We start from the raw sequence: 24,542 nt of genomic DNA on the forward strand, positions 1-24,542 counted from the left end.
CAGCTATTAAGAATAAAAGAAGGGGAGATTAAATTGTATAGAGACATTGCTTGGGGCCCCATAATGGAGAGAAGGGGAAGTCTCTCCATATACTAAAACAAGAATATACTACTTGCTGTCAATACGGGGACACAAAATGTGGCCAACTGTCAGTCAGTTTTGTGGCAGGAACCTTGACGCCATATTGTTACTTCTTTGAGCCTTTGTTATCTGCTGCCTTCTTTTTTCTGGTTATATGGACTCTTTGCCACCCAGCTTCAGGATCAGCAAGTTGTAGGTAGTTGGCAGTATCCTCTTCTTCCAACAGCTAAGTCAATTTTGACAGAGGCCCATCTAGTGCTTTACACAGAGCTGTTGCTTCAGCTTTCGTCGCCGCAGCGAGGGTCTTTTCTTTAAAGAAGACAATTAGCTTGAAGGGGAACCTCTACAGATATCAGATTCCTGACTCTTTACACTGGTAGATGTACAGGTAAAGCATCTTACGTTTCAGACCCCGGTATATCAGAATTTCCATTCCCTTATATTCAACAGCTTTCAGACTATTATGAGCTTGCCAGGTTTGGACTTTTGGGGCATAGTTTGCAAAGTGGATTATAACATCTTGAGGATGGTAAGTGAAGTCCTTGCATGGCCCCAGGGCATGATTGGCCCTATCCATGTCTTTGTGATCTATAGGCCAGGACAGATTTCTCTGAATCAGGTCACCAAGCGTAATCATACCTCCCCTCTCCTCTTGCTCTGCCAGGCCTTGAATACGGGTACTCTCTCTGCAGCTCCTATTTTTCCAATCTTTCACTTTGTCTTGTAAGGTCAGAATTACGGATCAAGGCATTTAAGATGTCTGCCCTGGAGTAGACTTTGCTCCATCACAGTATCAGCGGTTTTTTCAAAGCCTGTCAATCGTGTTGCCAGGTTAGTCAGTTTCACACTGAGGGTCCGGCACGCTACTGATCAATCCGATTGCAATTCTGTTCTGAACTGCTGGAACAGGGCTTGCATGTTCTCAATATTTTGCATTACTCCTTTATCTTTAGGTGTTTTAGGGGCTCTCGAGAGGTCCGGTGCCATTTTGGGCCCATTAGAGCTGTCAGCCAGGCCTGAGAGATCAGGGATTTCCTGATGGGAGAACTAAGAGGTCCTGTTCCAAGGACAGCTCAAGGGCCTGCTTCATATCACCTCCCTTCCTCATGAAAAAGAAGCTTTTAGTGTCATATTACAGGCCACTAAGAGTGGTTGAACAGCAGGGAGGAGTGGGAGTGAAGATTTTATGTAAAGATCTTAAAGCGACTATAGGCCACGCCATTTTCAAAGGAACAGCAGCCAGACCAAGTACAGCTAAGCCACTGCTTGGAGTAGTAGCTTAGGTTTGTTTTAAGTTTAAAATGAAGACCAAAGAAAATCTTCTTCCACCTTATCAAACTGTAAGCAACCCCCACACCAGCTAAGACTGTACTGACAACTCTGAAATACATTTGTAAACCACTTTGTACTATGCAAAGTGCTTTGAGGACTTCCTGTAGAAACGCAGTATAATAAATATTTTAAATAAATATATGTTTTAAATGCATTGGACCTATAGAAGTCCAGTTATGTGCATTTTTCTCTGAGAGTATAAAGCAACTATAGTATCCCAAAACAGTGGCTTTCCTCCACTTTGGAATTGCAGCCGCAGTCTGAAAAATCACATAGTTTTGTTGCAGTTTCAGCTACCACCACTGAACAACTAGTTTAGTGGGAGTTATAAGGTGGCTTCCAGAAATGTATATTGCTCCTAATGAAAAGTCTAATTCAGGATTAAGCAAAACAAAAACAAAAAATTCATCACATTTCCATCACTTTTTGATTGTTATTGGGGTTATTTAAGTGTTCAGTGAAACACTTAAATACTTATAAAATCTAGTTTTGTTTCCATTGATATCAGTACACACAGGGTGCTTCCAGATGGAAGGTTCCTAGTGCTAACAATCAGAAGGCATTGTGCAGCTATTCCATTTTGTCTTTCTTTTTTTCCATAAGGAAAAAGACAGAAGAAACAGTGGAAAACAGGGGAGGGTTATGTGTGGAAGACAATGTTATCTGGACCCCTTGTAAAATTCTGTGAATGGGGAAGGGTGATGGTACCATAAAAGCCTCATCTGGAAGGACCCACAATGTGCCTGGACCATTCTGTATCATGATGGCATTTCTGAAATGAATTACATGCCAATGTTCCTTCTTTGCCTGCACTTGCAAACATACCTGATTTTATCTTAGCCTTTAACCAGGTCTTTAGGCATTCCTGATGGACAAACCGAAGAGTCCCACCACACCCGCAGGGTTCTAGCAGGGGATTGGTTATGGATCCTCCAGCGATCTGACATATTCGACACTGATCTCCTTCCTCTTCAGAGTCTTCTGCCAGGAGACTGGAGATACAAGAAAATTTTAGAAAGTTCCACAATTTAAATATATGGCAATGGTCTGGAGCAATGGCATTCAAAAGGACATGCTTATAACACACTTGAAAACAGGTAAAATGTAGGGAGTGAAATAAAACAAAAAAACTATTAATTCTTAATTCTGTCTCACACACTAGGTGAGTAGATTCCACTAGGCCTGTACTCAGTTCCATTGCCATACCGAATTAGCAGAAGGGAGGATATTTTCCTTTTCCAAGACTCCAGTCGATTAAAGACAGTCAGATCAGAGCTTCCAATTATTATTTTTGTTTGTAGTGGTCATTTCTAATATATGTACAGATTTCCTAGTCCCTTATCCATGCCTATGTGTACCCTGACAAAGATCCAGAATCCCCCCTTTCCCCCTTTCCTCAGATTCCCACCACTGCCACCAATTTCTTAAAAACATGTATTCTTCTAATAACGGTTCTGTGATGAACAGCTTGCTCCTTCTGTTTGTGGTTTATTCCAATTTGGATGGCAATATAACCTGTTAGCAACGTTTTTGTAGGGTGTTGTAGGAATATTATAAACTAAGTGCAATATAACAACCACATGCAGTACTGGGCCTACCATATTAGCATTAAATTCACAATCACACACAAGTAAAATAAGCACATTTATAATAAGGTGTCTAATATACCACCTGTCAATGGCTTGGGGAAACAATTGTACATTAAAAAGGCAATTCAAGAAGGTGAACACAACATTAACCCTCTACTAGCCTCACTCTGATTCCCAAAATAAGTCCAAATTAAACAAAAACCAACCTCCCACCTCACTTTCAGTGTTTTTATTTCATAGAATCATAGAATAGTAGGGTTGGAAGGGGCCTACAAGGCCATCGAGTCCAACCCCCTGCTCAATGCAGGAATCCAGGTCAGAGCATCCCTGACAGATGGCTGTCCAGCCTCGTCTTGAATGCCTCCAGTGTGGGAGAGCCCACAACCTCCCTAGGTAATTGGTTCCATTGTCGTATTGCTCTAACAGTCAGGAAGTTTATTTATTTATAAATAAATATATAATTTGTAATAATTTATTTATATTTATAATGAGCTGGATACAGATTTAGTCATATTGAAAGTAGACTTATTGAAATCAGTGGGACTTAAGTTAGTCATGACTAACTTAACTCCTATTCATTTCACCCACCCACCCATCCATCCATCCATCCATCCATCCAGTATATCTCAACTCCAAATCAAAGTTTCCAGAGTTGAACTCTGACATTAAAGACAGATTACAAGTCTGAGACTTATTACAGTCTGAGACTGGCTCAAAATGGGTTTAGATGAGGCAAAGTACATTTGCAGTGATGTCCCCTCATACTATCTACAACTCACCTTTCTTGCAATTTTTTCAGCTTCTCAGGATCTGTCTCAGGCTTATGAATCTCCTTTGTACTTGGTGAACTGTAAGCAGTTGTACTGCTCACAAAGTTGCTCTGATTTCGTAAATCAGATACTGTCAGGAAAATTGGTACTTGATCAGGCAGAGGACCAGTCATGTGAAGGTGTGCTGTGAAGTTTGCCCGGAAAAGAGATGGGTGAGCAGAATCTGTGGAAGATGAAGAGCTGTGGGAATTCAGAAAGTTATCTTCATCATGAGAAGTGGTGCTTGGAGATACACTGCTCAGACCATTGCTTATACTATCCTCAAGCAAGCTGCTATCCTCAAAGGTGCTGACTGTGGATGATGAGGAATGACAACTTTCAGCAGCTGAAAAGGAATCCCTGATTCTTATAGGAGATAGCTGTCTGCGAGCAGTAAACCTTGGGCTTCCATTCAGTTCTGTGACTTGCATGGAAGCTGTAGTAACATCTACACTACCTGCAGCCTCGGTTCTGTTTGCAGGTTGCACTAACGAGCCTGGGATATTGAATGTAGAATGCACAGAAGGCCTCTGAACTGTTGGCCTAGCTGAACTAACAAGTCCAGCAAAACATCTTTGATTGCTCTCAAAACACTGTCTTTCTCTGCCACAGACATTGCTCCCTGGCCAGTCTTCAGTAGAACTTAAATTACTAACAGCCTCATCAGCCGTTGCACTTCCTGGCCTGCTGTCAGCATGTGGGCTTCTTGCACTAAATGCCAAATTTTCACCTTCATTTTTATGAGCTTCTTCTGAAAGGGTTTCTTCAAGAGCATAAGGCTTCCTTTGCTCCCTTGCCTTTCTTTGCCCTGATGAAGGTTGTTCAGCAGCTGGGTCGCCTGCTATATTATGTTGCCGTAGCAATCTATGGGAAAGTTCAGCCCTTCTTCCATCACCCCCAACTCCCATTTCACAGTTATGCTGCTCCACCTGGGTTAAAGACAGGCCAGTAATCCTATTATTTTGCTCAAGAAGAGGCTTATTGAGATCAACAGACAGAAGCTCTTCTTCTAAGGGGTTAACATCTTTGGTGTTTTCATTCTCTCCAGTGGAACCTTCCAAATTTGAGCACAACATTGCATAAAAATCATCTTCTTTGGGCCTTATAGGGATATTCTTAATGGGTGGAAGGTTTGAATTGTTCGACTCGCTTGATATGGAAGGACCACTAGCAACCTGAACAGTAGAATCCATTGGATTAGTTGGGGGCTGCTGAGCTGATGTTAGAACTTTCCCTTTTTTGAGATCCTTGTCAAGGCTTTTGCTATCTATGCTTAGTTTAGTGGACTGGACAAAGTTCCTTCTTTCTTGATATTTCTTCTTAGTCTTGAGAGCAGGGCCACTTCTTTGTCCTGTGACATCTTGTGGGTCTGTATTGAGAACAACAATTGCTTTCAGAATGTATTTGCCTACTGCCAACTTCCTAAGCGCTAATTCAGTATTAATGATTTTGTCACACCGATGGAAGTATCATCAGCTGAAAATACATTTCCTGGATCCATAACTAACTTGGGGCTTGCATGGCTCCTCACCTTAGGTCTTCCCTCACCACTACCCCCAGCTCTACCCTCTGAAACAGCTTCTTTAACCTTTGCCATACTGTCCTTCAATTTGTAGGCTTGGTGTCCTTTCATATACTAAGAATACGGAAAAGCTTTTAAAACACTGCTAAAACTAGTTCGGGCATTGTGCAGGGAAAATAAGAGTGCTGCGCATAAATATTTGCAACACACAAAACCATGCATACATAATTTACTGCAATGCTAGTCATGTTTTAGGGAGAATGAAGCACTATAAAATCCAGCAAATCACTAACCAGAGACCATGATGGGACACAGAAAATGAGCATTCACTGTGAGCAATGATGTATCTATGGAATATTACTGCCAAGTCACTGGAAAACTGTCTGTTCTCAGCCTTAGGTTGGGTACTCACATTACCCGTGTTGTGGAAGCCACAGCAAAGTCATTATTTCACATGTTGGCAAGGTACTGTCAGAAGCCATGTACCACAAAGGAGGAGCCCACGCTGCATCTCCTCTCCATACTAATAGCAACCCTTGAAAAACTATGTTAATGCTGGCATAGGGAGGAGCTGTAGTATGGATGTCTCCCACGTGATTCAGGGCTTCTCTTGTTATCCCAGCAGTGCAAGAAGAAATGGTGTTGCTGTGGGTCCTACACCATTCCTACCTGCCTTAGTCATTTATCTAACTAGGCTGTTGTGACATCAGAATATGTAGTGTAAAACATAGCTAACATGAGGCATAAATGGCTTCCAGAGTGTGTCCCAATGGCATTATATTATGTATTTAGGACATTAATGCCTGCCTTTCCATTAAAAGGTTTGGCGGCCTACAAATATTTTTTAAAAATGGGTAAAATCCAACTTAAGTCCTACTTAGAGTAGACCCATTGAAAGGAATGGGTCTTATGTTACTTATGGTTTTACTCAATAAGATCATCATCATAATAAATAAAAATACAAGGCAACAACAGATAAAGTACAGGAACAAGGAGTCACATATGATTATTTTAAATATTTTACCCTTTGCATAATATTCTGCTAAATCCTTCAGTATCAACAGTGCAATAGCTTCACTGTACTGTATATGTGAGAGGAGAGCTGCCTCTCTCCTTCTTATAAATCTAGCTAGATATACACACTACCACAAAAGAGGAGACATTTAGCCTCTGAAAATAAAAATAAAGGTTCACCAAATGGCAGGGCATAATTTCTGGACAGCAAGTGTGTGTATTATTCATTTTTTTTGCCATTTTGTCATGTTTCGCCTCTAGAGAAGAAAATAGCATGTGCATGGAGGAGGATTACTTGGAGTTGCTTATCACTAGGCAGATTACACACCATACCCAAGCGGGTGATACTTGCACAACCCCATTCCATACCATAGACCCTCGGCTTGGGCGAAGGGGAGGGTCACATTTCCTGAGGAACACAATATTGCGTTGAGAAAGCTGGGAAACAGCAGAATTACAACAATGAGGTAAGTGCAGATTGTGCTCAACAAAATGAACAAAATAATTGTGCCATTATTGTGCAAAAAGGCTGACTGTGTAGAAAAATCATTTGTAATAATTACAACAAAATGTTTGGAACATTGCTGAAAATGAGTACACTAATGAAGGTTGTTTTTTTTTCAGAGCGTTAGTTTTCCCTGACATTATAAGTTTTAAAAATTTGTGATCAAGGTGGTTGAGCACAATCTAAACCCTATCGCATGGGGGAACTATTTCCCCTCTATGCATATGTGGTGAATTCCTACAAATGCATGTTTTTCCTTGTCCACAAAAGATGCCCTTGCTTATTTGGAGCTCCATGTACACTTTGGATCTACTGTACCTGCTTAATCCAGAGAAAGACCACAATTCAGGTGTAGAAGCTTTGTCTTCTATCAGGACCTCCCCTTCAACTTCAATTGAGGCAGCAGTTCTGTGTGTGCATTTTCCCTGCCCACTGAGGTGGGCAGCAAGCCTACTCAGAGAAGAACTCCATATATACAATGGAGTGCAGATGGCATCTATAACTAGGAGCTATAAAATGAGCGCAATTTGAAAAAGGGGTTCTCACCAGACCCTCTACTGTTCTTTGCTATTCCATGCAGCACTGGCGTTTTTCTCCCTCTTCCTTCCACTCTTCTCATATTTTCGGAGTCTGGGTTTTCCAACAAACTTCTCTGGTTCATTCGTTGTCTTCTTGATAAAATTGGCTTCTGGAAAGCTGTTAAACATTGTTTTATGGAAGCGCTCTTTTTAGAAACCACAGACTTGGGAAAGTGTGGGCCCACGGAGGCCTGTCTAGCCGGGGAGCTTCAGCGCCAGGGCAGGAGGCCACGCAGCACATAGGAAGCTGTGGAACATGACTTCCGCAGTCTCCTCCCCGTCTCGGGACTGTCCCCTTTTACCTGTCTCCACACTCCATTTCCAAGTGCAGAGATGATTCCGAGTGCATAGAAAACCACACTGCCTACGAGGGGGCGGTGAACGCGGTTTCTGAGAACTGAGGTCAGAGCCCTGTGTAATGTGGCCTCCAAGAAACTGAAAAATCCTATGGCTATAGGATTGCTCCCTAAACGGCTTAGAATAGGCTTCCCCAACCTGGTGCCCTCCAGATGATTTGGACGTCAACTCCCATCAGCCCCAGCCAGCATGGTCAATAGCTAGGAATGCTGGGAGTTCTAGTCCAAAACATCTGGAGGGCACCAGAGCTGGGGAAGGCTGGCTTAGAAACAGAATATCTAAAGGAACATCTCCTCCCACTAGGTATTTTAGTGTCCTGCTGGTGTCTGAGGTATGATTGGTTGGGTCATGGGACAGAACTTTCTCTGTTGCCTAGGCTTTGGATCTCGGGAGGTTCAACTTTCCCCCTCTCTGATAGTTTTCCACCATCTTGCTGAAGACCTTTCTTCTTTCAGCAAGCTTTTGACCTGATGAGGCAACAGTATTTTTATCAATGCCCTGGAGAATGAGCTTTGTTTTTATCTGCTGTGGTCCTGTATTTATTTTTTTTTAAAAAAATAGATATTATTCAATATTGTTGTGAGATACTTGAACATTTTTTAAAAAGCAAGATATATTTAATAAAAATATTGCATCAAAGCCAGGGAAATAGTTTGTATGTCTACTGTAACTATATTTCCCCCTCTCTCTTCTTTTGTATTTACCTCTATTAGCCAAAACCTTGATGACTGTAGCCTATAAGCCCACATCTCAACCTTTCATATCTTATGTCTCATCAGTCACTCTATTAAAGAACTTGGGTCCTACCATGATAGAAATAAAAAGCCAACTGTTTTCTGACACTGACATTTTATATATTTACAGGCATTCTGTTATTATATTTATTATTTACTGTAAGTTTTAAGGACATAAAAAATGCAGTAGTATTTTGGGCAGTAAATTTTATTGCTACAGCTTTAAAACACAAACAAAAATAATTCCACTAGTAATTGAAAATTGTAGTAATATTGTTAAGGATAAATTTTACTGCTACAGTAACTGTAAAACATAATGATTAATAAATTGCCATAGTATTATAGGAATAAATTGTATTTGTATGACTAAAACACAAACAAAAATAATTCCATTAGTTGTTAAAAAAGGTTACTACTAGCATGCCAAAAAGTCACAGATGGATAATCCATGGCAGGGATGATTGGCAGGATGTGGAACGTCACATTTGCAGGTGGACATGGGGATTGAGAGAGTATATTCTTAGTAATTGTTATGAAAACCCTGCCTCCCACCTAGACTATTTCTGCATCCCTCCAGTTAAGAATCACTCCTATAACCCATCCCCCCAGACATTTGGAGGAGATGCTGTGATATAAAAGAACAAGTGTCCTAACTGCTAAAAAGGAAGGCTTAAGGCACAATCTCATGGGGATAGCCAGATGCCTCCAAACTCAGAAGCAGCCAATTATCCAATGCAGGGCAGGCGGAGCACGGAGGGGATCTTCTCCTTCACGTCCAGCCACCCTGCATTTGTGGCTAGACAGCTAATTTTGGCTGTCTAGCTGCGGGTTTCGGAGTGGGGGAGGTGGAGGTTGGAGGATGCATAGGAATTACTGTAATGATGTTTCCATGTTCTCCTCCTGTCCCCACCTCTGGGAATGCCTGCTTTTCACCTGCTCCATGCTGCAGTCATGTGCACAGAGATGCGGAAGAACTGTGCCACCTACGAGGCAGCAGGGGAGTGGACAGGGAGTGCACTTTCTGGGAACTGAGCTTGGAGCCATGGCTCCAAGCTCGATTCCCAGAAACCAAAAAAATCCTATGGCCATCTAGACACTGTCTAGCAGCCATAGGATTGCTCTCCCTGGTACAGAACACAGATTGTCTGTGTACTTAGTGTAACACACTCTGGAGGTCATTTTGACCTGGGAAGGGGCACAAATCTCACACTTAAAAAGGATAAATGCTATTGGGCTGTTGGGTGGGCTAAATGCTAGGGGGCCTAAAATATAGGTTGGCTGAAAGAAGAAGCAGGAATGGTAGAGGAGCTTATGGGTAGAATCCAATGTTGTGCGTGCAGATGTCAGCTCATGCTAAAGCACTTCCTCCTCATCTCATCCCTCCATGCAGTCCCTCACCCATCAAATTTGCTCTGGGGATATCTCAACCCCGCCAGAGATTTTGAGGGCATATAGGGGAATGGGAATAGCCCCATCCCAGTTTCGCTAACAGAAGCAATTCCATCAGTGGAAGAACTTAATTGGGTTGCACTCATTGAAACAGGGCCCCAAAAGTCTGGAGATGAGAAGGTGAACAAAAGGCAAGGGAACAGCAGGTTGAAAAGGAGCTTGACTTGTACAGGTTTGGAAAAGCCAGACCAATTTTGGAATAAGATCTGTTAGATCCTCTGTCATCAGGGAACTTCAACCTATGTCCTCCCAGGAAAAAGGTAGGAGCCTTGCTGCCTCAGCCATTTCTCCCTTGAAAGGTTTACTAGGCCCAAATAACCTCTACACCCCTATTATTTTATTTTTCTATACTATATTTATTTTCTCACTTTTCAGCTGTCAAGACTCCCAGAAAGGCTTACATAAAAAATTAAAACTGCAATTAGGATTGCCTCTACTCCACTCTGATCACCTTGCACAAACCCCTCAAGGTTTTATATTTGAAAGACATACTCAAAACCCCTGCACCCCTCCTCATTCCACTCTTTGCAAGCAAAAGGGGAGGAGATAAACAGCAGCCAGCCACCTTCCCTGATTCGCCCTCCTTTAGGAAAAAAACTCATCTTGGGAAGGGGGAAGGAGCAGGCGTTGGAGGATCCTGGCAGGCTGTCTGTTCAGCAGTGAATGATGCTCTGTGAGACCATTCTTGCTGAGGGATCGTGGTGCTAGACTACAAGCCTCGAAATTACCCAGCAGGAAATTAAACACAGCATCATTTCCCACCATGGAATCCATAGTCTGGCATTATGATTCTCTTCTGGGAAGGACCCAAGCATCATTTGATGCTAAAGCGATGAGCTGCTCTCCAGTCTTCACTGTGCTCTCTGCTGGCTGCCAGGATTGATTTGATTTAAATCACACTGATTTAAATCATGATTTAAATTGCTTCTCTGAAGGACTCAATTTTCATGTTTTAAATCACAGTTTAAATCACTAGTAAAGCAGATTCCATTTAATCATCATTTTTAGTAGAAGTGCGGTATTGTTTAATATAACATTAATACATATTCAGAGATGTAGGTTTCATTAGAAGGTAGATACATACTAAGCAACTATTCTGTTCAGATTAATTTTCATCAAAAAATTGGATGATAATTTGGTCATTTTAGCACTAAAGCAGAATGAATTTGTGAAGTCATTCAGGAGATGAACCAGCTCCAACTGTTCAATGAATCATGATATTTTGGTCATGATGTGCCAGAATCACCATCACTAAACAGGCTTTTAAATTGTACTAATAAGATAGTTGAAGAAAACCAGAAGAATAAACAAACAACAAAATTAACAAAACACACACATAGGTTTTTCTGGAGGATACATGCAGCAGAACTTTCCTCGGGAGTCAGGACTGCATGAACAGGACTGCATGCGGGGAGTTTCAGCCTGTTTCCCAACCCCTAGCTGAGTAGAGCAGAGGAAGCTGCTCCAGCTGGTCTAGGGACTATACAAGCAAGCAAGCTCTCAGAGAGTGAGCGATCAGAGCAAGCAAACAGGGAGAGCAAACAGGAATTTGGCAGAGGAGTTGCAGTGGAAGAGGAGACTAAGGTAAAGTGGCGAGTGGGCTGGAGTAAGCCCAGGGGACTGTTCTTTCCATTCTGAGTCACCGTGTGCTCACCATGTGCTCCTGAGAGCTCCAACTGAATTGAGGGGGGGGGGTGGCCTGAGTACTCCCAGCAACTGTGTGGGCGGGGAGTTTCAGTCTGTTTCTCGCCTCCTAGCTGAGCAGAGCAGAGCAGAGGAAGCTGCTCCAGCTGGTCTAGGGGCTATGCAAGGAAGCAAGCTCCCAGAGAGCGAGCAATCAGAGCAAGCGAACAGGGAGAGCAAACACAAGTTTGGCAGGGAAGGTCAAGGGGGAGGTCCCTAACAAATTTTGTTTTCAATTTTTTTTCTTATAACACACTTCCATACCAGTGTTAACCCCTAGTGTTAACCCTCAGTGAACAGAGGACAAAGCACAGGCTATCCCAGTACCATTTGAAACCTAGAAACATAAAGGGAATAGAGACTATGGAAGGAAAAGACTCTCCAGTAGGGATGTTAGAGAATTACGCCACGGACTGTGGCCGGGGAGGACTGTGGGGGGGAGGGACAGATCACCTCCCCCCGCAGTGGACGGCCCCACCCGGAACGCGGTGAGTAATCCATACACCGCTACTCTCCAGTACTCTCCAGTGGTAGTGACCTGCAAGGTCTGTGCAATGCTTGTTTTCTTGCCTGAGATCAAAATGGCCTACACATGCAACAAGTGCAAGTTAACTACGCTATTGAAAGAAAAGGTAAGAGGACTGGGGCGGCGAGTGTCAACCCTCCAGGGAATAAGAGAACACGAAAAGTTGTTGGACAGAACGATAGAACTACAGCTACAAAGCAAAGTACAGAAGCTAAAAGAGCAACAGCAAGCTGAGGAAGAAAAGAAAAATGCTGAGGCAAGGAAAAATGAAGTAGAGGATACTCTGTGGAACAGGGTAATAGTAAGGAGCAGAAGAACTAGAAGCTACTCTGCACCAGTGGAAGCAGTGGAACTATGGAACCGTTTTCAAGTACTTGAGGATGAGACTGGAGGACAGCCTGCAGAGGAAGAATTACAGGGGACCACATATGAGAGCAATCAAGAGGCTGAATGTCAGTCAAGCAGAGGCAATGAAAACAAGGCCTACAACAACAAGGAGAGAAGAGTAGTAGTTGTGGGAGACTCCTTGATGTGTGGGACTGAAACCCAAGTATGTCGCAAAGACCCATGGACTTGCCAGGTATGCTGTCTCCTGGGAGGACGGATTAGAGACGTGACTGAAGGGTTGCCTACACTCATAAAGCCCACTGACAGGTATCCCTTTCTTCTCATCCATGTGGGAACAAATGATACTGCCAAGCGGAGCTACGAAGAAATCACATCAGACTCTGAAGCTTTGGGGAGGAAACTCAAGAACTTTAGGGCCCAGATAGTTTTCTCATTCATCCTTCCAGTAGTTAGAAGAGGGACAGAAAGGGAAAAAAAAACACTCCGGGTGAATGACTGGCTATGAAGGTGGTGCCGGCACAAGAGATTTGGATTCTGGGACCATGGGCTATACTTCCTGGAAGATGGACTGTTGGCGAGGGATGGGTTGCACCTCACAAGGGCTGGGAAGAATGTGTTTGGCCACAGCATGAAGGACTTCATCAGGGGGGCTTTAAACTGAATCCTATGGGGGAGGGAGATGTAAAGCTGGGGTAACAATGGATGAAAGCTCATGCCCCACAACGGACACAACAACAGCTCTAATAGCATCCAATAATAGTCTTCAAAAAAATATAGGAAGAAAGCCAGCCTATAAAGCACATGGCCTTTGATGTCCATATACTAATGCCCAGAGTATCGGAAACAAACAGAATGAACTTGAACTCTTAATACGGGAGGGAAAATACGACATGACAGGTGTAACTGAAACTTGGCGGGATGACTCCCATGACTGGAATACAGCAATTGAAGGATATAACTTGTTCAGAAAGAACAGAAGGAACAGAAAGGGAAGTGGAGTTGCACTATATGTGAAAAATACTTATCTCTGCACAGAAATACAGGAGGATGAGCTTGGTAGCCCCATCGAGAGCAACTGGGTGAAAATAAATGCAGCAAAGAATACAAGGAACATGGTGGTCAGAGTCTACTACCGGCCACCCAATCAAGGAGAAGACGAGGATGAAAGTTTTGAAAAGCAAACTGCCAATGTTTCAAGGAAGCAAGATGTAGTAGTAATGGGGGACTTCAATTTGCCCAATATTTGTTGGGAGACAAATTCTGCAAAACATGGCCCCTCCAGGAAATTCCTGACTTGTGTTGCTGATAACTTCTTCCTACAGAAAGTAGAGGAAGGAAGTGGGGGATCGGCTATCCTTGATTTGATCCTAACCAATAGAGATGACTTAGTGGATAAAGTAGCAGTTATGGGAACTCTGGGGGAAAGCAACCATGTTATACTTGAATTCTTGGTTCTAAGGGAAGCAAAAGTCGAGTGTAGTCAAACATGTACCCTGAATGTTAGGAAAGCTGATTTTAATAAACTCAGAACAATGATCAATAAAGTCCCATGGCAAGTGACTCTAATGAAAAAAGGCGTCCAAGATGGGTGGGAGTTTTTAAAAAAGGAAATTCTAAAGGCACAATTACAAACAATTCCAACAAGAAAAAAAGGTGGAAGGCAACAGAAGAAGCCAATGTGGCTTCACAAAAAGCTTAGCGATGACCTGAAAACAAAAAAGGATGCATGTAGGAAGTGGAAGGAAGGCCAAGCTACAAAAGAAGAGTACAGCAGGTAGCACAGAATTGCCGGAATGGTGTCAGGAAGGCTAAAGCTGAGACCGAGCTGAGGTTAGAGACGCTTTCTTCAGATATGTGCATAGTAAAAGACAGAGGAAAGAAATGGTGGTTCAACTATTAAATAAGGATGGCCAACTGATAAGAGATGACAAAGAGAAGGCAGAAGTGCTCGATTCCTACTTTGGCTCAGTCTTCTCCCAAAAGAGGATCTATGAGCCCCCTGGCAAAGGCAAAGTACAGGCTGAAGGGGCAGGATTGCAGCTTAAGATCGATAGGCATATGGTCAAGGAACACCTAATTACTTTGAATGAGTTCAAATCTCCAGGGCCAGATGAACTGCATCCTAGAGTAGTAAAGGAACTGGCAGAAGAACTCTCAGAACCACTGTCTTTGAGAAATCATGGAGGATGGGTGAAGTGCCAGATGATTGGAGGAGAGCTAATGTTGTCCCTATCTTCAAAAAGGGTAAAAAGGAGGAACCTGGGAACTACAGACCAGTCAGTCTGACATCAATCTCTGGGAACATTCTGGAGCAGATTATAAAGCAATCACTCTGTAAGCACCTTGAAAACAATGCAGTGATTACTCAAAGCCAACATGGATTTGTCAAGAACAAATCCTGCCAGACGAATCTGATCTCGTTTTTGGATCATGTCACCTCCCTTGTGGACTGTGGGAATGCTGTGGACATAATACACCTCATCTTCAGCAAAGCTTTCAACAAAGTGTCCCATGATATCCTGATGAGCAAACTAGCTAAAACTAGGCGAGATGAAACAACTATCAGGTGGATCCACAGTTGGCTACTGTATCGCATTCAGTGAGTGCTTATCAATGGGATCTTCTCAAACTGGGGAGAGCTAATGAGTGGGGTACTGCAGGGCTCAGTCCTGGGCCCAGCGCTCTTCAACATTTGTAATAATGACTTGGAGGAGGAGGTGCAGGGAATGCTGATCAAATTTGCAGATGACACAAAATTGGGAGGGATAGCTAATACCTTGGAAGACAGAAACAGAATTCAAAGTGATCTTGATAGTCTGGAGCATTGGGCAGAAAACAACAGAATGACATTTAATAGGGATAAATGCCAAATTCTGCACCTAGGAAAAAGAAACCAAATGCACAGTTACAAGATGGGCGACACTTGGCTCAACAACACTACAAGTGAGAAGGATCTTGGAATTGTTGTCGATCACAAGCTGAATATGAGCCAACAAGGTGATGTGGCTGCAAAAAAGGCAAATGCTATTTTGGGCTGCATTAATAGAAGCATAGCTTCTAAATCCCGGGAAGCACTGGTTCCCCTCTACTCAGCACTGGTTCAGCCTCATCTGGAGTACTGTGTCCAGTTCTGGGCACCACACTTTAAGAAGGATGCAGACAAACTGGAGAGGGTTCAGAGGAGGGTGACGAAAATGATCAAGGGACTGGAAACTAAGCCCTATGAGCAGAGACTGAAAGAACTGGGCATGCTTAGCCTTGAGAAGAGAAGACTGAGGGGAGATATGATAGTGCTCTTCAAGTACTTGAAAGGTTGTCACGGAGAGGAAGGCCAGGGTCTCTTCTCGATCATCCCCGACAGCAGGACACAGAAGAATGGGCTCAAGTTACAGGAAGCCAGATTCCGGCTGAACATCAGGAAAAACTTCCTGACTGTTAGAGCAATATGACAATGGAACCAATGAGGTAGTGGGCTCTCCCACACTGCAGGCATTCAAGATGAAGCTGGACAGCCATCTGTCAGGGATGCTTTGATTTAGATTCCTGCATTGGTTGGACTCGATGGTTTTATAGGCCCCTTCCAACCCTACTATTCTATGATTCTATGAATATGCTCTGTTCACTTTTGGTTTCACTTTCTATTCCTCTCCCCTATCCCTTGCATTTATATCCAGACTCCTCCTCCTTGTTCAGATCTACTCCATCTCCCCAAATTCTCTATTCATTGACCTTCTCTATCTTTGCACTTAGGGAGAGGAGAGAGAGAGAGAGAGAGAGAGAGAGAGACTGCATTTCTGAACACCACTTGCAGTACAGAATAGGACTGATCAGGTTATCTCCCATCTCTATAAACTGCTGCTAACATATTCATAAAAAATAATTATGATATCTTTGACCTAGGCTAATTGTTTTAAGAAAATTTCAAAATCCAATTTAAAATTTAAAAATCTGTTTAAAACAAATTAAAAAATCATTGATATTTATCAACCCTGCTTGCTGCTACCCCTCCCTCAAGGTGAAGCTTTTCTGCTCAAGGTGATGGAGGACAGGGTGGAGTGTAAATGCAATTAAAAAGGGCCTGCACAAGATAGGCTGTCCACCTCAATTGTGCTCAATCACTGCAACACAGTTGAATCACTGTAACACAGTTAAGCACCCCTACTTCAAATTCTCATCCCATCCCTAACCACAATTATGCAGTAACATCAAAAACCAATACAAAACAGGCCAGCAGGACAATAGATAAAATTCTAGCCTTAAAAAATACAAAAAACTAATAGATTGAAAAGGCCTGGGTGGATAAAAAGGTCTTCATATGGCACTGAAAAAAATCAGACTTGTCACCAGGCAAGCCTTCCTTGAAAGAGAGTTCCAAAAATAGGCAACACAATGTAAAGAAGTCCTTACCTCCAGCCATCACCTGCCTTACCTCTGTGGGGAAGGGCAGAGAAGGATCTTTAAGAATGATCCTAATATCATGTGATCAGATTCATGTGACAGAACTTCTAGTGGTCCCAAACTGGGGTTTTAAAAGTTGCCTGTATCTTAAGATCTTCTATAAAGGCCCTTCTCTGAGTATCTGATAGCATTGGTGCATTATGTATTTATAAAGGTCAAGACCTTTTCTAGGGTGGCACCCCAAAGGGGCTCAACTACCAGCAACGCTACAATCGTTTTAGCTCTTGGTTATGACTATTCTGTTTGCCCAGGCATTTTAACAGAAATTTCATTCTATTTCTTATGCTTTTAGTCAGTTTTTTATTCTGCTTAATTGTTATGTTGTATTCTGTTCTTATTTCTTATTTGTTTATTTAAAACATTTGTATCCCGCCCTATATCATTAGGATCTCAGGGCGGTGTATAGATAAAATCAATTTAAACAGTGTTATGGCTATTTGTTATTTTTATCATACTGTATTTATATGCATGTGTGAATAGTTTTATGATTTTATACATTGCCCGGGAATCCTCTGGATGAAGCCTGGTTAAGAAGTATTTTAAATCATTAAAAATAAAACCAAAACGGTGATTTGTGGTTGGAAATGGACTGGGAACATACACACCCCACCTCTGGTCCCAGCTAGCAGTGTCACCATAGTATTTTGAACCAGCTGCAGTTTCTGAACACTCTTCAATAGCAGCCCCAGGAATATACACTGTAGTAGTCCAAATGAGATCTTACCAGACCATTGATAAATGTGCGTAGGCTACCTCTGTCCATATTAGTCTCAGATGGTGAAAGATGCTTCACGCTACAGAGGTCACTTAGGCCCCTAAAGAATGCTGGATCTAACAGCACCTCCAGACTGCTAACGTGCTCCTTCAGGGCAAATTGACACCATATACAACAGGTTGAATACCACCTTCCAGGTCAGACAAACTGGATACTAACAGCACCTCTGGCATATACAGGACTGAGCTTCAGTTTGTGAGAATTTTGTTCCTCTTTGCAAAACATATCAACAGATCCTGTCACAACCCGAAACCCAAAGGCGAGCAGGAATGCAGTTCTCGAGAATTTTTTGCAAACTTGCATTTACGTTCAAAAGTGTGCACTTGTGCAAATCCCCACCCCCCACCCCTGTTGCATTTTTATGCTTTGGTCTGGGGAGGGGAGATGCACGTTTTTGGTAGGGGAAAATGTGCTTTTTAAAAAAATGCGTATTTTTTTCAATTAGGAAAAATTGAGCACTTTTTAAAATGTGCTTTTTTCCCAATTGGGAAAAAAGATGCTTGCATTCAAGAATGCAAACAAGGCAAAACAAGCTTCAAGGAGGAATCTGGAGAACCTCAACGAACTCGAACATTGCAAGTTCGTGCATCCCTAGTTAGCCTTCATCCAGTCCGCTGCCAATCCTAGACAGCAATTCAATACTTCTGCAGCTCCATCTGCATGTGATGCAAGAAGTACCGTGGCAAGTTACCAGCATACTGTTGATACTTCACCTCAGATCCCCAGATTTTATCTCAGATCCCCAGATTTCAATGATTTCATGTACATGTCACGCAGCATGGGTAACAAGATCGAGCACTGTGGACACCATAGCATAACTGCCATGGGAGAGAGGAATAGTTCCCCAGAACTAGCTTCTAGAAAGAGCCATCTAGATAGGAATGAGAGCACTGAATCACAGTGCCTCCAATCTCCATGCCAGATAGCCATGGTGGATAGTATCAAAAGCTGCTGAGAGATCCAAGAGACATAACGGCATCACACTACTCCGCCTCTCCAAACCATCCTTCTCTTGCCATAGGACATTCAACAGGGCAATGAAGTTGTTTTAGTGCCAGATCTTTGCCTGAAACTAGATTAAAACAGATCCAAATGATCATTATCCAAGAGCATCTGGAGTTGCCCAGCATGACCTTGTCAAAGAAGGGTATATTCTAGGGTAACTACCAAACAGCTGGTAGTTAAGATCAATCCTCAGGACCCAGGAGGGTTTCCTTAGGAATGTCGATATGGCTGCCTCCTCCAAGGTAATTCAGACTATCTGCTACACAGCTTTGTCTTCCTACCAGCAAACTCTTCTCTGTACAACAGGGGTGGAGAAATTCAGGTCCGTGGCCCAAACCCAGCCTTTCTGGGGTCCCAATATGGCCCTCCTGGGTTTCCCAGATGGTAACGTCCCCTAACCCCACCCCCTTCCCTTCAACTACTGATCATCTGGTGGTTTCCCAGCTTTTGTGCAGTTCCCCCCTCCCCCATTGTAGAAGGTTGAAATGCCTCTTCTAAGGCTGAGTTATTAACAATAAGAGTTTTAAACTAAAATAGGTTGGTATTTTTGTAGTTTTGCCCCCCCCCCCTTTGCCTTTGGTCCTGCCCATCACAGGAATGTGATCCCCCAAGAGCTTCTGTGAAACTGAATTCGGCCCCATGGGCTGAAACAGGTTCACCACCAATGCAGTACAACATGCATTGTGTCCATACTCTAGTGTATGTGACACAGCTCACAACAGTTTCCAGCTAAGACTTTTTGCTCTATCCTCCTTTCTGCTTGCTGTTATGCCTACTCCAGCCTACTATTGGACTATGAGGGTGACTGGTCCTCTTGGTCAATCATCTGGGTTTGTCTGCCTTACTGAATCTGTCTCTTGGCTCTCGCTGAACTCCAATCCTACCTGCACACCTAGGAGCCATTTCCTGCAAAAAGAAATGCCCCCACCAGGGCCCCTGCACAGATCACGGGCTCCAACCCTGACTATTACTGAATGGTTGAGAATTCTCTCCATACACACCTGGAGTGTCTTTTTTGGGGGAAGATCCACTTTTTTCTGTTTTTTTGGAGCATGTGGTTGGCTTTTGCTTCTGCTTAACAGATGTTTTGTCGATGGCAGGAAATTTAGCTTCTGTTTTGTTCCCAAGAGACTTTATAGTGGATTTCGGTTCACAGCTAGAAGCTTCATCAGAAGAGGTCTGGTAAGATGAAAGGATAGTTAAATATTAGCAGCAGAATTTTCTTCTACCAGCACAGAAGCTTCATCTCATTGAGATGCCTCCTCTTTACTTTTGGATGCATAGAAGCTGATTGTGGTTACTCAGCAGTGAGGGGAAAGTACTCTGCCCTATGACTGTTTGAAGAATTACTCTTTGCAAATGAAGTCACCAGATCTGCACCTTCTGGATTAATGTGCAGAACAGAAATTGGTTATCCAGCAGATTTTGCATCACCTGAATGTGTATCAAAATGTGTATATTAAGAGAAGGAAAAGGAAAGGTTCCTCCTGTGCAAGCACCGGGTCATTACTGACCCCTAGAGGGACACCGCTTACGCTGGCGTTTTCATGGCAGACAATAGCAGGGTGGTTTGCCATTGCCTTCCCCAGTTGTGACTACCTTTCCCCCAGCAAGCTGGGTCCTCATTTTACCGACCTCGGAAGGATGGAGGGCTGAGTCGAGAACATACTGTAAAAGTATGTATTTAAATGTGAATTTTCATATGGATTTTTTCATGCAGGAACAGGACAGAACAGGATGGAACAGACTTATGAGTGAACACATGCAAAAGTGACACAAAACACAAATAAACTGATTCATCCACCTTACTCTGCACATCTTAAAAGGCACCATCTTCTTTAGGACTACATCACATATTCTAGGACTGAAACCCTCACATCTGGATGATCCTCCTCTGGATGATCCTCCTCTTGATGCTCCCCAAGGAAATGGGGGGACTCAGGCTTGCTTGTTCTCCCCATCGCCACCCACACAATCCCTCCCCAGCAAGGGAAAACCAGGGAGTGCATACACCCATGTAAGCTCTTGGCACACTCCCAGTGACTGCCCAGGGAGTACTGGGGAAGTGGGGGAAAAAAGCGCTGTCCAAACAGGCTCACTCAAGTGTAATTCTGAGGTACAGTTTAGCTCATTTAGGAACCACTTCCTGCAAATGGCCTGGGAGGGGCTGTAACTCAGTGGTAGAGCCCATGCAGGAGGTCCCAGATTTAATCCGCAGCACCTCCACACAGGGCCCAACAAACTCCTTCCTGAAACCCTGGAGAGTTGCTGCCAGTCAGTGTCGACAATACTGGGATAAATGGACCAAAGATCCAACTCGGTATAAGGCAATTTCTTGTGTTCCTAGTTATACATGTTCAAATTTAGCCATACCTGGAAGACTGATGATCTCAGAATTACACTTCTGGGGAAAGATAGTGGAGAGGGAGATAGAAAGTAAATAATTGTGGAAAACCAGGGTTTTTTCTTGGTCAAGGGTTTGTGTGTAATTAAGGAATCCTGTAAATACTCTGCATTTGCAGCTTAAACATGTTATGGAACCACCACCAACAAACAAATTGCATTAAGTGTTATATTATCATACAGCATAAAGCACTCATTAGGTTTAGTGCTTTTTAAAATTAAGTATATTTTCAATCTTGAGATATCAGGCCTCATAGCATCTATGAAGGGCATTCCATTCTAAATTTCCCAGGTTTCTTTTAGGAAACCTGCTAATGCAGATTTTAGCAAGGATATTTTAATTGAATTCTATCAATATGCTACTTACCACCTGTAAGGCCCCAGGCCTGTAAGCAAGCTAACAGTAGTTGAGAAAGGCCTAGAGATCCATAATGCTATCTGCTTTGGTTCATTATTAAGTGCAATTTCTTTGCAAGTGGGCTCCTTGGCTTGTAAGATGAGTCAAAGGTCAATATGGCCGCCTCAGCACATTCCATGCTAACGAGCTCTGGTAGTGTTTATCTTATCAGAGTTTCAGATGTGCCTGGGAAGTGGAGCTCTGTTTGTCTTAAAGCTGCAGGTGTCTGTGCTGGGAACCAAGCACTGTTAGGATATGCTGGGAAAGTTGCAGATGAATTCTAATTAACTCTTGCTGCTGTCATACTGCCTCACTGCTAACATGTATGGTATAAAACCCATCTTGCACCACAGCTCTTGGTTCAGAGAAACTGTCTGATCCAACCGTTGGGTATGCCTGTGTGCTGTAAGTACTCAATGAAGTCTCCTTGTAAGCAAACCTTGATCTGGCTTATCACTTTCTTGGCACCTCCAAACCTTAGCAGGCCACGGCTGGGGCATACACCACCTCACATGGGACTGCTCAATCCGCAGTGGCCTCTTTGGTGCTCTCTTTCCCTCTCTCCCAATATATCCTGGGTGGAGATAAAGAGACTGGAAGTCCAGCCAGGTTGGCATTGTTGTTGTTGTTCAGTCGTTCAGTCGTGTCCGACTCTTCGTGACCCCATGGACCATAGCACGCCAGGCCTTCCTGTCCTGCGCTCTCTCCCGGAGTGTGCTCAAGTTCATATTCATTGCATCCGTGATGCTATCTAGCCATCTCATCCTCTGCCGTCCCCTTCTCCTTTTGCCTTCAGTCTTTCCCAGCATCAGGGTCTTTTCCAGAGAGTTTTCTCTTCGCATTAGGTGGCCAAAATATTGGAGCTTCAGCTTCCGTATCTGTCCTTCCAATGAGCACTCAGGGTTGATTTCCTTTAGGATGGACTGATTTGACCTCCTTGCAGTCCAGGGGACTCGTAAGAGTCTTCTCCAGCACCACAGTTCGAAAGCATCCATTCTTCGGCGCTCAGCCTTCCTTATAGTCCAGCTCTCACAGCCATACATTACTACTGGGAAAACCATCGCTTTGATTAGACGGACCTTTGTCGGCAAGGTGATGTCTCGGCTTCTTACTATGCTGTCTAGGTTTGCCATAGCTTTCCTCCCAAGGAGCAAGCGTCTTTTAATTTCATGGCTACAGTCACCGTCTGCGGTGATCTTGGAGCCCAAGAAAGTAAAATCTGTCACTGCTTCCATTTCTTCCCCTTCTATATGCCAGGAAGTGATAGGGCCAGATGCCATGATCTTAGTTTTTTTAATGTTGAGTTTCAAACCAGCTTTTGCACTCTCCTCTTTCACCCTCAACAAGAGGCTCTTTAGAACCTCTTCGCTTTCTGCCATTAGGGTGGTATTGTCTGCATATCGGAGGTTGTTGATAATTCTCCCGGCAATCTTAATTCCGACCTGTGATTCATCCAACCCGGCGTTTCTCATGATGTACTCTGCATATAAGTTAAATAAGCAGGGTGACAATATGCAGCCTTGTCGTACTCCTTTTCCAATTTTGAACCACTCGGTTGTTCCATGTCTGGTTCTTACTGTTGCTTCTTGACCCTCGTACAAGTTTCTCAGGAGACAGGTAAGGTGGTCTGGTACTCCCATCACTTTAAGAATTTGCCACAGTTTGTTGTGATCCACACAATCACAGGCTTTAGCGTAGTCAATGAAGCAGAAATAGATGTTTTTCTGGAATTCTCTTGCTTTCTCCATGATCCAGCGAATGTTGGCGATTTGATCTCTAGTTCCTCTGCCTCTTTGAAACCCAGCTTGTACTTCCAGTAGTTCTTGGTTCGCATACTGCTGAAGCCTAGCTTGCAGGATTTTGAGCATCACCTTGCTGGCATGTGAAATGAGCGCAATTGTACGGTAGCTTGAACACTCTTTGGCATTGCCCTTCTTTGGAATTGGAATGTAAACTGACCTTTTCCAGTCTTGTGGCCATTGTTGAGTGTTCCAAATTTGTTGGCATATTGAATGCAGCACTTTAACAGCATCATCTTTTAGGATTTTAAATAGCTCAGCTGGAATACTGTCATCTCCGCTAGCTTTGTTGTTAGAAATGCTTCCTAAGGCCCACTTGACTTCACTCTCGAGGATGTCTGGCTCAAGTTCAGTGACCGCACTATCATGGCTATCAGGGACATTAACATCTTTCCTGTATCGTTCTTCTGTGTATTCATTCCACCTCTTCTTAATCTCATCTGCTTCTGTTAGGTCCCTGCCTTCTTTGTCCTTTATCATGCCCGTCTTTGCACAAAACGTTCCCTTGAGATCTCCGATTTTCTTGAAGAGATCTCTAGTCTTTCCCATTCTGTTGTTTTCCTCGATTTCTTTGCATTGTTCATTTAAGAAGGCCTTCTTGTCTCTCCTTGCTCTGGAACTCTGCATTCAGTTGGATATATCTTCCCCTTTCTCCCTTGCTTTTCACTTCCCTTCTTTCCTCAGCTACTTGTAAAGCCTCATCAGACAGCCACTTAGCTTTCTTGCATTTCTTTTTCTTTGGGATGGATTTCGTTGCTGCCTCCTGAACAATGTTACGGACCTCCGTCCATAGTTCCTCAGGCACTCTGTCTATCAGGTCTAATCCCTGAAATCTATTCCTCACCTGCACTGTATAGTCATAAGGGATATGATTGAGGTCATACCTGAATGGTGTAGTGGTTTTCCCTACGTTCTTCAATTTAAGCTGAAATTTTGCAACAAGAAGCTCATGATCTGAGCCACAGTCAGCTCCAGGTCTTGTTTTTACTGACTGTATAGAGCTTCTCCATCTTTGACTGCAAAGGACATAATCAATCTGATTTCGATACTGACCATCTGGTGATGTCCATGTGTAGAGTCATCTCTTGTGCTGTTGGAAAAGAGTGTTTGCTATGATCAGCGTGTTCTCTTGGCAAAACTCTATTAGCTTTTGTCCTGCTTCATTTTGTACACCAAGG

At 43.2% G+C, this 24,542-nt stretch overlaps 1 protein-coding gene across 9 annotated transcripts in view; it reads right to left on the reverse strand.

The window, feature by feature from the left end:
* The window catches only part of MARCHF10 (membrane associated ring-CH-type finger 10), a 99,104-nt gene that overhangs the window by 34,452 nt on the left and 40,110 nt on the right, over window positions 1-24,542 (reverse strand). For 7 of the 9 annotated variants that reach the window (XR_014792219.1, XM_084857382.1, XM_084857379.1 and 4 more), the window contains 4 exons: window positions 19,767-19,944; window positions 7,399-7,548; window positions 3,782-5,180; window positions 2,239-2,405 (listed from right to left, as the gene is read on the reverse strand). Coding sequence is in view for 8 of the 9 variants with exons in the window: in XM_084857382.1 (XP_084713508.1) it covers window positions 2,239-2,405; window positions 3,782-5,180; window positions 7,399-7,548; window positions 19,767-19,944 (1,894 nt within the window). In the remaining variant the exon portion in view is untranslated. The remainder of the gene's footprint in view (window positions 1-2,238; window positions 2,406-3,781; window positions 5,181-7,398; window positions 7,549-19,766; window positions 19,945-24,542) is intronic. The other 2 variants (XM_084857386.1, XM_084857381.1) reach the window with 1 other exon arrangement.

The sequence above is a fragment of the Heloderma suspectum genome, chromosome 5 (genome assembly GCF_057233095.1).
Source record: "Heloderma suspectum isolate Gila_16-S chromosome 5, 16-S_ref, whole genome shotgun sequence".
Classification (NCBI taxonomy): Eukaryota; Metazoa; Chordata; class Lepidosauria; order Squamata; family Helodermatidae; genus Heloderma; species Heloderma suspectum.